We start from the raw sequence: 11,713 nt of genomic DNA, 5'->3' as shown, positions 1-11,713 counted from the left end.
CCCCATGTTTGTGACCTTTCCAGTTAATGAAGTCTCCACGTGAGCTTGTTGGATCAGCAGTGTTCCCTTGTATTTAATGATCCACACTTAGTTTAATGTCCTCTTAACATTTTCATAACCTGAAGGAACCAAATCTGACCCTGACCTCCACAATCTGATCAGTTGTATTTGACCTTTAGTCACTAATACCTTCAAGAAGTTCAGAGGAAGAGCAGGAAACACATTAGCCTTGTTGTTCTGGACTTCAGCTCATGTCTTCTGGGTCTAAGGGGTGGATGGTACTTGGGTGGGGGGTCTGGAGTGGGTCCTACTGATCTGCACATGCTGCCTTTCCACATCAGACAGGCCGACTCACGTTTGTTTTTTTTCTCCTTGGCTCTTACCTCTGGAGATGTTGGCTTTTATTGTTTGTTTGTTTATTTCTTTTTAACAGCTTTTTTTTTTAATGTATAAAAATTAAAATTTTTATTTTCTAATTTTATGCACTTTTAATTCAGGTGCATTCTATGGTGTTGGTGTACAGTACTTTGGCCAATGCTTTTTTTATTTTATTTTAATAAAGTTAATTATATTGTATTAAATCAAAACTCTAAATTCATTATTAGCTCAGGGGTTACCATGGTAACAGGTTCATTTTGGTTGAACAGGTTATTTTCAGCCAGTAATTACCTAGAAGGAACAAAGAAAATAAAAACACAATCAGCAGTTGAGTTTTATTCGTACTACAGGACGTCAGACGGACAACATGGACGACGCAAAGGCCAGCTGACCCTAATCCTGGTCTTGGGTCTGTGCTGTACCCCTAGGCTAGCTACTAATCCTCAAACAGGACCTCGTCTATGAGGACATCGTGTTCATGAACAGGGACTTGTGTGCAGAGCTGCTGTCTGAAGGCCAGGCCAATGGTGTACGGTTTTCCTTTAGGATGTCTGCTGCAGCGCTCCAAGTAGGTGTCGTAGAACCCTTTCCCTCGTCCGAGACGTCTTCCAGACAGGTCAAAACCCAGACCCGGCATCAAGATCAGGTCCAGACCTCCTGGACAGGAAGAAAAACATGGCATTGTTGTGTCAAATGACAGTTTTGATTTTTCAACTGCACCTCTCTAAAAGAACATTATTATATGATTATTGAGCGTGGATCAGGATGTTTTGAACCACTTGGGCCCTGACGGCCTCAAACGAGTCAGCGGGGGAGAGGGCGGACTCCAGAAATTATTTGAGCGCCATCAAACTAGTTGACCCACTATGTGAAGGTGCTATTTATAAGACTTGAGTTTGTTGTGGCTCCTCGGACTGATGAAGTCTTTTGGATGAAAGACGGAACGTTTCAACACAAAAAAAAAAAAAAAACAATCCAGAAGACCTGACTTAACTTTGTTGGATTTTTCTACCTGGATTACTGAGCATGAATCAGGACAGTTAAATTAATAATTATCAACAACTAATACCAGTAAATAACCAGTTATTAACAACCAATACAGTTAATAACCAGTTCTTAATAACTAATACCAGTTAATAACCAGTTTTTAATAACTAATACCAGTTCATAACAAGTTTTTAATAGTTGTTACACAGAAACTCTATCCAACAAGACTGCATTATTAATCATTTAACTCTATCCCTCTGTTATTAAGCACAATTTGTCTAACTGGTATTGGTAACTATTATTAACCAGTTATCAGTTATTAACAACTAATACCAGTTAATAACCAGTTATTAACATCAACAACTAATACCAGTTAATAACCAGTTTTTAATAGTTGTTCCACAGAGACTTTATCCAACAAGACTGCATTATTAATCATTTAACTCTGTCCCTCTGTTACTAAGCACACTTTCTCAAGCAGGTAACTATTATTAACCAGTTATTATCAGTTATTAATAGTTATTAATTGGACATTGTCTGACAAGACTCTTCAAACATTAAATAAGCCACATGGACCTGTCCACAGGTCCTAGAAGTCCATCCCTTCCAGTGTCCAGTCTCTGTGGACCCAAATTCAAAAAAGTATAAACACTTTGTATATTTAGAAGCTACAAATGGACAATAAAACCTCAGTCCTACTGTTTTGGATCTAAATTTAGACTATTCAGTCAAAAGTTGTGTTTCCTTCCAGCCTTTAATAAAATTCTGGAACCACAGTCTGTCTGGACCAGTCTGACCCTCTGAGGTGCAGATCTATCAAACACTGTCCCCGTCCCCCTGGTGGGTGCAGAGTTGCAGACCGGCAGACAGAGCTTCCTCTCTGCTCTCGTCGTCTCCTGCAGGCTGCCGGATGTTCCAGGACGTGAGCGGCAGCGTCTCCATGTCCTGCAGACTGTCCATCTTCAGCATGTCCATGTGGGAACTGTCGCTCTCATATCTGGGAATGAAACAGCTTTTCCCACACAGGAACACGTCTTTAACGATGTCCTGAGTGGACACCTCGTCCTCCATGCTGAGAAACACGGCGATACGCTGGGCGGACACGTACTTCGGGTGTTTGAAGAGCTACAAGAAAACAAAAACCAAAGGTTTGGACTTTAACCCCCAAGTCTTTGGAGTCTGTTCTGAGAGCTGAAACATTTTTCAGACAAAGAAGAAACCAGCATCTGCAGTAAATAAACCTTTACTAACTGAGGTTCTGTCAGGTTCTGTGTGTGAATGGATCTGACCCAAGCCTCAGACCAGGGGTCTGCAACCTGCGGCTCCGGGGCCTCATGTGGCTCTTCAGTCTCTGGTTGGTGACTCTTTGAAGCTTCAACCAAAACTAAGAAAATGTACCTTTATTGGTTTTTGTTCCCCCAACAGAAAAGGCTAGTTTACTGCAAATGTTCAGATGATATTACGAAGACGAGGGTCAGACTGAGAGACTTCATTTATCTGACTGACAGCCTCATGGAGGGACCGGGCTCTCAAACCTTCAGGACACATTGATAAGCAGTTTGATAACAATTGGATTTTTTATTTTTTTAATAATTAAAGGCAATTAAAGTATATAAAAACAATTATTTAACTTAAAAACTTACACCCAGCACACACACTTTTTGCCCCTCTCCCTTCAGGCATGAGGTTGTGGAGCATTAAGTGTAGAACCACTAGACTGAGGAACAGCTTCTACCCTGAAGCTGTGACTCCTGAATATCTAACCAGGATAATCACTGTAAAAAAATCACTGTAATGCCACTTTAATTGGGGATATGTGCTGCTGATTATCCATGCTGCTGATCTCATGCTGCTGATCTCATGCTGCTGTATTCATTCGCACTCATCTACTCGGACTCATGTTCGTGCTGCTGTTGTTTGGTGTATAGATTAGCACTATTAGTGTTTAGCATATTTCTTAGTTTATATATTCACTGTTTCTTTTTACAATTTATATTTTTGCTATTGTTGCATGTAACTGGGACCCCGTGTACACAGTTTTGTTCCACCACATGTACCACATGTGATGCAAATGATAATAAAACCTACTTGAACTTAAACAATTTAATAAGCCACAATTGCATATCTGACAAAATGGCCTAATATTTATGCACGCTTCAAATGTATGCTTTTTTACTTCAAAGTGGAATATTTAATAATTTTAACAAAAAAATTAAAAGGAGAACTTATAAAAACTTAAAGTATAAGGTTTGAATTAGTTGCTAAATTGCTAAATTGGAAAGAAATATACAGTAAACTATTTTTCTTCTTCTTTTTTTTACATGAATCTGATTTTTTTCTCTTGTCCTAAAATGTAAAAATATCCATGAATAGTAAAACTGATCACATAATTTCCGTTTTGTAACGTCACCTACTGGATGTAAAACCCCTTTGGCTCATGGGCCACCAGTTGATCGCCATAGTTGTTGCAGGTTTTGGAGCTCTGAACATGATTTGTTTGGCGAGCGAAGAGTAGAAATAGATTTTTTGATCAAAAAGGTTGAAGACCTCTGGTGTAGAGTCTCAGTCATCAGGATTCAGAGAATCCAGAGGAACCGGACTTCAGTTCTGTAGCTGAAGATCAATGGTGGGCACTGCTAACCAATTCTATTCAATTCAGTTTATTTATATACAGTAGCTCCAAGTCACAACAGGAGTCATCACAGGGCACTGAACAGAAATATTCACGTATAAAAAGTAAGTTAATAACATTATATATCAGAGGAGCACACTGCTTTGAATTTAACTTCATCACAGACTCTCATCTTGAGCAAGCATGAAGGTGACAGTGGGAAGGAAAACCTTCATGAAGAAGAAACCTCCAGCAGAACCAGGTTCAGGACAAGCGGCCATCTGCTTTAACCAGCTGGGTTTGAGAGGAACAGGAAGGAGGAACAGATACACAATGGCAGTTCAAGAATCACGTTAAAATAAAAATAATATAAAATGTAAACTATTCAGTTGTAACTATTCAATAAAAAAGTGGTCAATTTGTCCAGGATCTTAGCTTATACCAGCCAACCCTAACTATAGGATTTATCAAAAAGAAAAGTCTTAAGCCTAGTCTTAAAACTGAATGTGTCAAGAGAGGACCCTGTTACTAATACTGTACTAATAATTACTAATTATTAATAATACTATACTAATAATTTGACACAAATCAAATTAATGTCAATCTGTAAAACTGTAAGTTCATGCATATCTAAACGGGACGTCTAGTTTATTTCTACATTAACTGTGCATTCGGGATGAATTTCAAAGTTTACGAGTTGTCTTTAAATGCACCATGAAACCGTGGCCGTAAAGCTCTGTGTAAAAGCGCAACACGTTTTTTTAAGTACAGATCAGTAGCGTAGTACTACAGACATAAATGAGTAGTACAGCGACCCCAACATCGTTACGGCAGTGAGTGAACCAAGGAACTCAGAACATAGACCCAGAACGATACGAAGAACGTGTGTGAAGTTAGCAAGGTTCCGGTCCTCACCTTGTGTGAAAGCAGCAGAGACTGTCTCCGTTTCTCCTCCGGGCTCAGAGCTGAGACCCTCCGCTTTACTTCACTCCTCAGAGCTTTTTTGGCGGCTCTCAGTGCCGCCATCTTTTGCCGGTCAGATGACAGGTCAGGGTGGTTCTGTCCCGCTGCTGGCCGGTCCGATCCACAAGGAGTTCTGGTAGCCGGACCTTTCTGCTCCCCTGACCAAACGTTGAACTTTATCCAGCGCGTGTGTCAACTCAGCTCCGATAGTGTCCGCCCCATTTCCATACAGGTGCAGGTCCCGGCAGTTGAAGCGGCGCACAGGGGAGGAGAGAGAGAGAGAGAGTTTATAATCACGTGACAGCGGCAGGGTCTGTGTTCAGTCTGCCACTGATGTGTGCTCGTTTTATGTCACTGTTGAACTTCCATGTAGAAAACGGCATATAAACTCGAGTCTCTGATTGGTTCTCACTGATCTAAAAGAACACCTCCCACCAGCAAACGATTATTCAGTCTGTTCCTGAGAAATTCCTAAAAAAAAATGCACATAAACTTATCCGTCGTCATTTTTTCCAGCCAGGTCGAACCTCGGCTAAATGAAAAGGAACGGACTGGTTGAGGAAAAAAACCCACTGGTCAGAAAACTGTCCAGAGGACCCGAGGCTCTGCAGTTTGAGCAGGATTCAGATTTACGGTTCCTCTGGAGTTCTGCTGAGTCATGTTCAGGTCCAGAGGTCTGCAGCAGGGTGTCTCCTGTAGGTTGAGTGTGATTGGCTGAGCTGTGGGAGGTGGGTTGGTCTGATCCAACATCTGGAGAAGTTTAACTGTCTTTCAGAAACGCTGAAGCTGAGAGGAACATCAGAAACCGTCACAAGATGTCTTTCATACAAGTCGATCCAACGTCGGACTTCTCCTACCAGAACCTTCCTTATGGAGTCTTCTCCACCTCTGAGAACGTAAGCTCTTGTTTGTTTTCTTTGGTTTTTGTCCGGCTCCAAGAAGAAGAAGAGAACATCTGGCAGAGCAAAGCCTAGATTCGGTTCTGTCTTTGAAGCAGATCATACACCAACTTTACCCACTTCTTCCTTTACGGGTCATGGGGGTCACTGGTGACCATTGTCCAGCAGGTCACAAGTCCACCCAGAACAAAAAAGTTCCAGAGAAAACCAGGATGATGAGAAGCAGCAGCAGTTAGCAGTGTCACCTCACAGTTTGACTCTGAGGTTCTGTCTGAGAGGACTTTGTCCTTTCAAAATAAAATCAGATGATGTCTTTGTGGTTCTGATTCAAGTCACTGCAAAACTTTGTTTTTTCTGCTTCTAGCCCAAACACAGGATTGGTGTTGCTATTGGAGACCAGATCCTGGACCTGAGTGTGATCAAGTCTTTGTTTGCGGGGCCTGTGATGTCCACGCACCAGGACGTCTTCGATCAGGTGACTGTCTCTAAATGTTAAAAGTGTAAAACAAAAGATTCAAACAGTCGAACTCTGAGGCTGAGGTTCAGTCCACATCGGGTTCTTTTAGTCTTAATCCAAACTTCATGACCACAGATGGCGGTCAGAACCTGTAAATCCAGAGCTTTGCCTTTCAGCTAAGCCCCTTCACTACAGCTGACTGGAGCAACGCCTGCATTATTAAGGACACATAGTCAGTGTCTGGCACCAACACTCAGGAACAAGATCCAGAGACACCCAAAGTCCTCCAGTTTAGACAAAGTAACCCCAGTTCCCCTCAGAGACCACAACTGTAATCCTTCTCCAGATCCACAAAACTCATGTGGACCACATGGTCCACCTACTACGAACCCCTCAGAAGGTTCATGGGTTTGTGGTCCAATGAAAATGAACGGTTTTCAGTTTTCTGTCTGATTCATGAAGGTTTGTCTCACTGCAGCCGGTCCTGAATGCTTTCATGAGTCTGGGTCACGAGGCCTGGAAGGAGACCCGGAGAACCCTGAAGACGCTGCTATCCACAAGTGAGAGCACGCTGAGAGACGATGCCAGCCTTCGGAGCAGGTCAGTTCGTGTCCATGTCCACCAGGACAAAGACAGCAGAGTTTACTATTGTCCATCGAGACAGTGCGGGACACCAGACATGTGGACATTCAGGACGGGATGGGAGAGCAGACTTGTGGACGTTACAGGACGGGGTGGGACAGTAGACTTGTGGAAATTCAGGACGGGGCGGGACAGCAGACTTGTGGATGTTCAAGACAGTGTGGGACAGCATATTTGTGGTACATTCAGGACGGGGAGAGACAGCAGACTTGTGGACGTTCAGCCTGCTTCCTGAGGACAATAGTGTTTAGTCCAGTAGTTGGATTCTGTCTTCAGACCTGGTGTCCTGTCTTTAACGACCAGCTGTTTGTCTTTCAGAGCGTTTGTCCCCCAGAGCGCAGCGTCCATGCACCTTCCTGCGGACATCGGTGAGTCCTGGTTTAAAGACTTTGTCCTGAAGGGGACCACATAACCCTGGTCTTTGTGTGTGGCCTCAGTGTGAGAGGAGCCCCTTTAAAGGCTGCTGATGTGGGGGTTCTGCTTCGACCTGCCTCAGTCCAGTCCACTTGGACAGATCCGGTTTATCATGGAACTGGCCTGGACTCATTCTGTGTTCTTCTGATTAAAACTGAACATTGTTCCCAACAGACCCCAGAAAACCACTTCTTTCTCTAATGTGACTTTCTCGCTCTGGCACTGAAAGCAGGAAACTGGGTCAAACCGGGTCAAACTGGGTCAAAGGATCGGGCTATGATGTGAGCAGCAGGTCCGATCGCTGCTGATCAGAACCTCTCCTCTGTTTCACAGGAGATTACACAGATTTCTACTCGTCCAAAGATCACGCGTCCAACGTGGGCACCATGTTCAGAGGGAAGGACAACGCCCTGATGCCAAACTGGTACAGAACCAGAACCAACCAGCATGGTGTCCTGGTCTAAATTCTTCTTCTTCTTCTGTCAGCTGCTCCCTCTTCAGAGGTCTCCATAGCAAGTCCTCCTTCTCCGTCTCACTCTGTTCTCTGTGTCCTCTGTCCTCACTACAACTACCTCGATGTCCTCTCTAACTGTATCCATATATCGCCTCTGTCTTTTCCTGGCAGCTGCATTTCTAACATCGTCCCTCCTCTGGACATGTCCAAACCACTGTCCCTCCTCTGGACTTGTCCAAACCATCTCAGTCTGGTCTCTCTAACTTTGTCTCCCAGTTGTTCAACCTGTGCTGTACCTCTGAGGATCTCATTCCTAATCTTATCCATCCTTGTCACTCCCATCTTCATTTCTACGGCTTCCAGTTCTTTCTCCTGTCTTTTTGTCCATGTCTCTGTCTCCAGACCAGACAACATAGCTGGTCTCACCACTGTCTTGTAAATGTTTCCTTTGACCTTTGCTGACACCTTTTGTCACAAATCTCTCCTGAAACTTTTCTCCATCCACTCCGTCCTGCCTGGACTCTCTTCTTCAAACGACTCTTTAAGTTTTTGAAATCTCGTAAAATTGTAAAATGGACACCAGTACAGTGTCTCACTCTGAAACCATTAAAGAATCGAGTCAAAAACCTCACTGTCATTTGTTCATAATCTGCATGTTTTTTTTTATCTGTGTGTTTTTCAGGTTGAGGCTACCTGTTGGGTACCACGGTCGAGCATCCTCGGTGGTTGTTTCTGGAACCGCCCTTCACCGCCCGTTGGGTCAGATGAGACCTGATCAAAGTAAAATCTCATCTTGTTCTTTAGATTCCTTCTTGGCCATCACATGAAGGAGATGTTTTTATGTTTTTGTAGAAGCTTAGTCATCCTGGACGCTGCAAATCCAAAAAAGTTTTCAAACACAAAGCAGCTGGACTTCTGCTCTGTAGCTAGATGCTGGTGAGAAGTTCTGCCTCCATCCAGGAAGTTGTTTTATTTTTAAAACATTTTGGATCTGCAGATCATGTGTCCATCTGATGAGGACGTGTTCAGCCTTCAGCAGCTAAACGTTTGACATGAACGAGTTCATCAGGTCTACAGAACTTTTTTTAGCCTCTGTAGGTCCAGCTGCTCAGGGTTCTGCTTGAGTTGTACTGTTGGAACTAAAGTCTGAGAATAGAAGATCTGCACTCACAGGAAGCAGCTCAATAAAATGTGTTGGGTTTTTTTCTCAGCAAAGCCTCCGGTGTTCAGACCCAGTCAGCAGATGGACTTTGAGCTGGAGATGGTGAGTTCTCCTGTCCGTCTGCTCACCGTCCAACAGGAACGCTACAGTCACCGCAGCTTGGTGTTTTCTGTTCAGGCGTTCTTCGTTGGGGGAGGAAACCGGCTGGGGGAGCCCATCACCATCGACCGGGCCCACGAACACATCTTTGGGATGGTCCTGATGAATGACTGGAGCGGTAAGAGAACCATCGGCATGAACTCTGTCTAAGGTTTGATTCATTTACCTGAGTCCTGCAGAGACAGACAGAGGACGTGAGCTGCATGCTAACTTCCATGTTAGCCATGCTAATGTAGTTTTATTCCAGAAATGGACAAATCACAACACCTCACATCATCAGAGCTCCGACCCAGCAGCACGAGCTGAACAGACCCGATGGACTTGGATAAAAGGGCTGAACAAAACCCGCACCTGAAGTGATTCACAGGGTGGACAGGTGGACTCATGGAAGTCCATTTGTCCTGTCATTGTCCCACCTGTGACATACAAGCCTGATGTTCTGATCTGACCCGTTGTCTAAACACGCCAGAGTTTAACACCTTTTATTTTTAAAACCAAGAACCCCTGGATTGATCCTGGCTCAGCCTGCATGTGATCCTCCTCGGACCACACCCTCACAGGTGAAGCCATGCTTAGCGGTGAGCTCACCTGGTGTCACACCGTCATGAGAGGAACATCTCTGGGCCCAAACACTTGAATGGAGTCCTAACATCTCCATTAAATCCATTAGAACCACAACTTGGTTCTCCTCAGGTTGGACCCCATCCTCCTGGAACAACAGAAACAGAACCTGTTTTACTTCTGATCTCATTATTCAATGACTGACAAACTGAACTGGTTTCCTTCATTTTCAGCCAGAGATATTCAGGCCTGGGAGTATGTTCCTCTTGGACCGTTCCTGGGGAAGAACTTTGGGACCACCATCTCACCCTGGGTGGTACCAATGGAGGCACTTTTACCTTTTGCAGAACCCAACCCCATCCAGGTGAGAACTTCAATAAGTCCGTCAGGAGTCAACTCAATTTCCATCCATCCATCATATTTACCCGCTTCTTCCTTTTTGGGTCACGGGGGTCACTGGTTCCCATATCCAGCTGTCACTGTGCGAGAGGCAGGGGACACCCTGGACAGATCTCCAGTCCATCACAGGGACATATAGAGACAAATGAGACAAACAAACATTCACTCTCTCACTCTCACCTAGAGACACTTTAGAGTTACCAATCAGTCTAGCATGCATGTTGTTGGTCTGTGGGAGGAAACTGGAGGACCTGGAGAAAACCCACGTATGCACGGAGAGAACATGCAAACTCCAAAGGTCCCAGTTCAGAATTTGATCTAGTGACCTTCTCGCTGAGTGGCAACTGCTCTACCAACTGAGCCACCGTGCCACCCAATTCAAGACATTCAGTTTATTTCTACAGCTCCAAGTCACAGCAGATGTTGTCTCAGGGCACTGTACAGAAACATTCACAGACATTATAAAACCAGTCAGTAAAATTTATATATGTTAGGAAGCAGCAGATTGTGTTGAATCTTCATTCATCACAGTCTCCCATCCTGAGCAAGCACAATGGCAACAGTGGAAAGGAAAAACTCCCTTTAAACAGGAAGAAACCTGCAGCGGAACCAGGCCTAGGACGAGCGGCCATCTGCTTCGACCGGCTGGGTTTGAGAGGACAGGAAGTAGAAACAAACGCAGAATGACAGATCCAGGTGGACTTTCTAAACCAGACAATTACAGACCAGTCGCTCTAACATCAAACATAAGATAAAATGATCAACGATAGATTAACATATTATTTTAATAATAAAGGATGTATATCTAAATATCAAAGTGGGTTTCAAAAGGGGCATAATTCAGCTTTATGTGAACATAAAATCAGAAAAGCTCAAATAAATAAAGTGTGGTGGCAATATTTGTTGATACTGAAAAAGCGTATGATATTTTGTGGGTTGAAGGGGTATGAATTAAAATAAAGATATTGGGTATTACATGAAAAATGTTTAAATGGATCAAAAACTTTATCAAAAAAGACAATACAAGTTAGAATAGGAAAAATATTCTGGGAAATATGTTGTAGAAATTGGAACACCATAAGGCAACATAATAATTATTTCTTCTTCTTCTTCTTCTTCTTCTTCTTGCGGCTTTTCCCTCTTCAGGGGTCGCCGCAGCGAGTCATCCTCTAATAATCATTTATTATTTTCTTTAATGATGTTTTTGTTTAAATGATTGAGGAGATGGGCTGTTCGCTGTTTGCAGACCATGGAGACGTTTGGAAAAGAAGTAGAAATACAGAATTAACAGTAAAGAAAATACAGGATGCTATTAGTAAAACAGAGAGATGGACTTTTAATTCTCAGTGGGAAAACAAAGGCAATGATTTAAACACAGAAAATTATTACAGAATTTAAAAAAATGAAACTAATCAAGAAATAGAACGGATTAAGAGCATGAATTTTTTAGGAATATGATTTGATGAGAAAATAATCTGCAATATACACTTCCAGAAAATTACTGACAATTTTTTAAAAGTCTTAAATATCATATGTTTGGTGGGAAATGAATGGGGAGCAGACAGGACAGCCATCCATCTATCCATCCATCCATCCATCCATCCATCCATCCATCCATCCATCCATC

At 43.1% G+C, this 11,713-nt stretch overlaps 2 protein-coding genes across 2 annotated transcripts in view; one reads left to right on the top strand and one right to left on the bottom strand.

Moving 5' to 3' along the window:
- Nucleotides 1-515: 515 nt before the first annotated feature.
- mthfs (5,10-methenyltetrahydrofolate synthetase (5-formyltetrahydrofolate cyclo-ligase)) lies at nucleotides 516-5,290 on the bottom strand. The gene is made up of 3 exons (XM_037697355.1): nucleotides 4,892-5,290; nucleotides 2,226-2,490; nucleotides 516-1,035 (listed from the first exon to the last, which is right to left on the bottom strand). The coding sequence occupies exons 1-3, from the start codon at nucleotides 5,000-5,002 to the stop codon at nucleotides 815-817; spliced, it is 597 nt and encodes a 198-aa protein (XP_037553283.1). The 5' UTR covers nucleotides 5,003-5,290; the 3' UTR covers nucleotides 516-814.
- A 423-nt stretch (nucleotides 5,291-5,713) lies between these two features.
- Nucleotides 5,714-11,713, top strand: part of fah (fumarylacetoacetate hydrolase (fumarylacetoacetase)) — a 14,803-nt gene continuing 8,803 nt past the window's right edge. The window contains exons 1-9 of the mRNA XM_037697348.1: nucleotides 5,714-5,835; nucleotides 6,203-6,313; nucleotides 6,774-6,895; nucleotides 7,256-7,305; nucleotides 7,685-7,775; nucleotides 8,488-8,585; nucleotides 9,017-9,069; nucleotides 9,145-9,244; nucleotides 9,921-10,051. Of these exons, the coding sequence (XP_037553276.1) occupies nucleotides 5,755-5,835; nucleotides 6,203-6,313; nucleotides 6,774-6,895; nucleotides 7,256-7,305; nucleotides 7,685-7,775; nucleotides 8,488-8,585; nucleotides 9,017-9,069; nucleotides 9,145-9,244; nucleotides 9,921-10,051 (837 nt within the window). The 5' untranslated portion in view covers nucleotides 5,714-5,754. The remainder of the gene's footprint in view (nucleotides 5,836-6,202; nucleotides 6,314-6,773; nucleotides 6,896-7,255; nucleotides 7,306-7,684; nucleotides 7,776-8,487; nucleotides 8,586-9,016; nucleotides 9,070-9,144; nucleotides 9,245-9,920; nucleotides 10,052-11,713) is intronic.

Source organism: Nematolebias whitei, chromosome 2, assembly GCF_014905685.2.
Source record: "Nematolebias whitei isolate Nwh7 chromosome 2, NemWhi1, whole genome shotgun sequence".
In the NCBI taxonomy this organism is placed as follows: domain Eukaryota; kingdom Metazoa; phylum Chordata; class Actinopteri; order Cyprinodontiformes; family Rivulidae; genus Nematolebias; species Nematolebias whitei.
Note: the sequence above shows the minus strand (reverse complement) of the source record. Positions and strands in the feature narration are given on the sequence as shown.

Bases quoted from the DNA above. Each gene is read 5' to 3' on its own strand.
- mthfs (XM_037697355.1), bottom strand. From the start codon at position 5,002: ATGGCGGCACTGAGAGCCGCCAAAAAAGCTCTGAGGAGTGAAGTAAAG. The intron at 2,491-4,891 runs GTGAGGACCGGA...GTTTTCTTGTAG, and splicing joins CTCTGCTGCTTTCACACAAG to CTCTTCAAACACCCGAAGTA. The intron at 1,036-2,225 runs GTCTGCAACTCT...CTTCCTGTCCAG, and splicing joins AGAGGAAGCTCTGTCTGCCG to GAGGTCTGGACCTGATCTTG.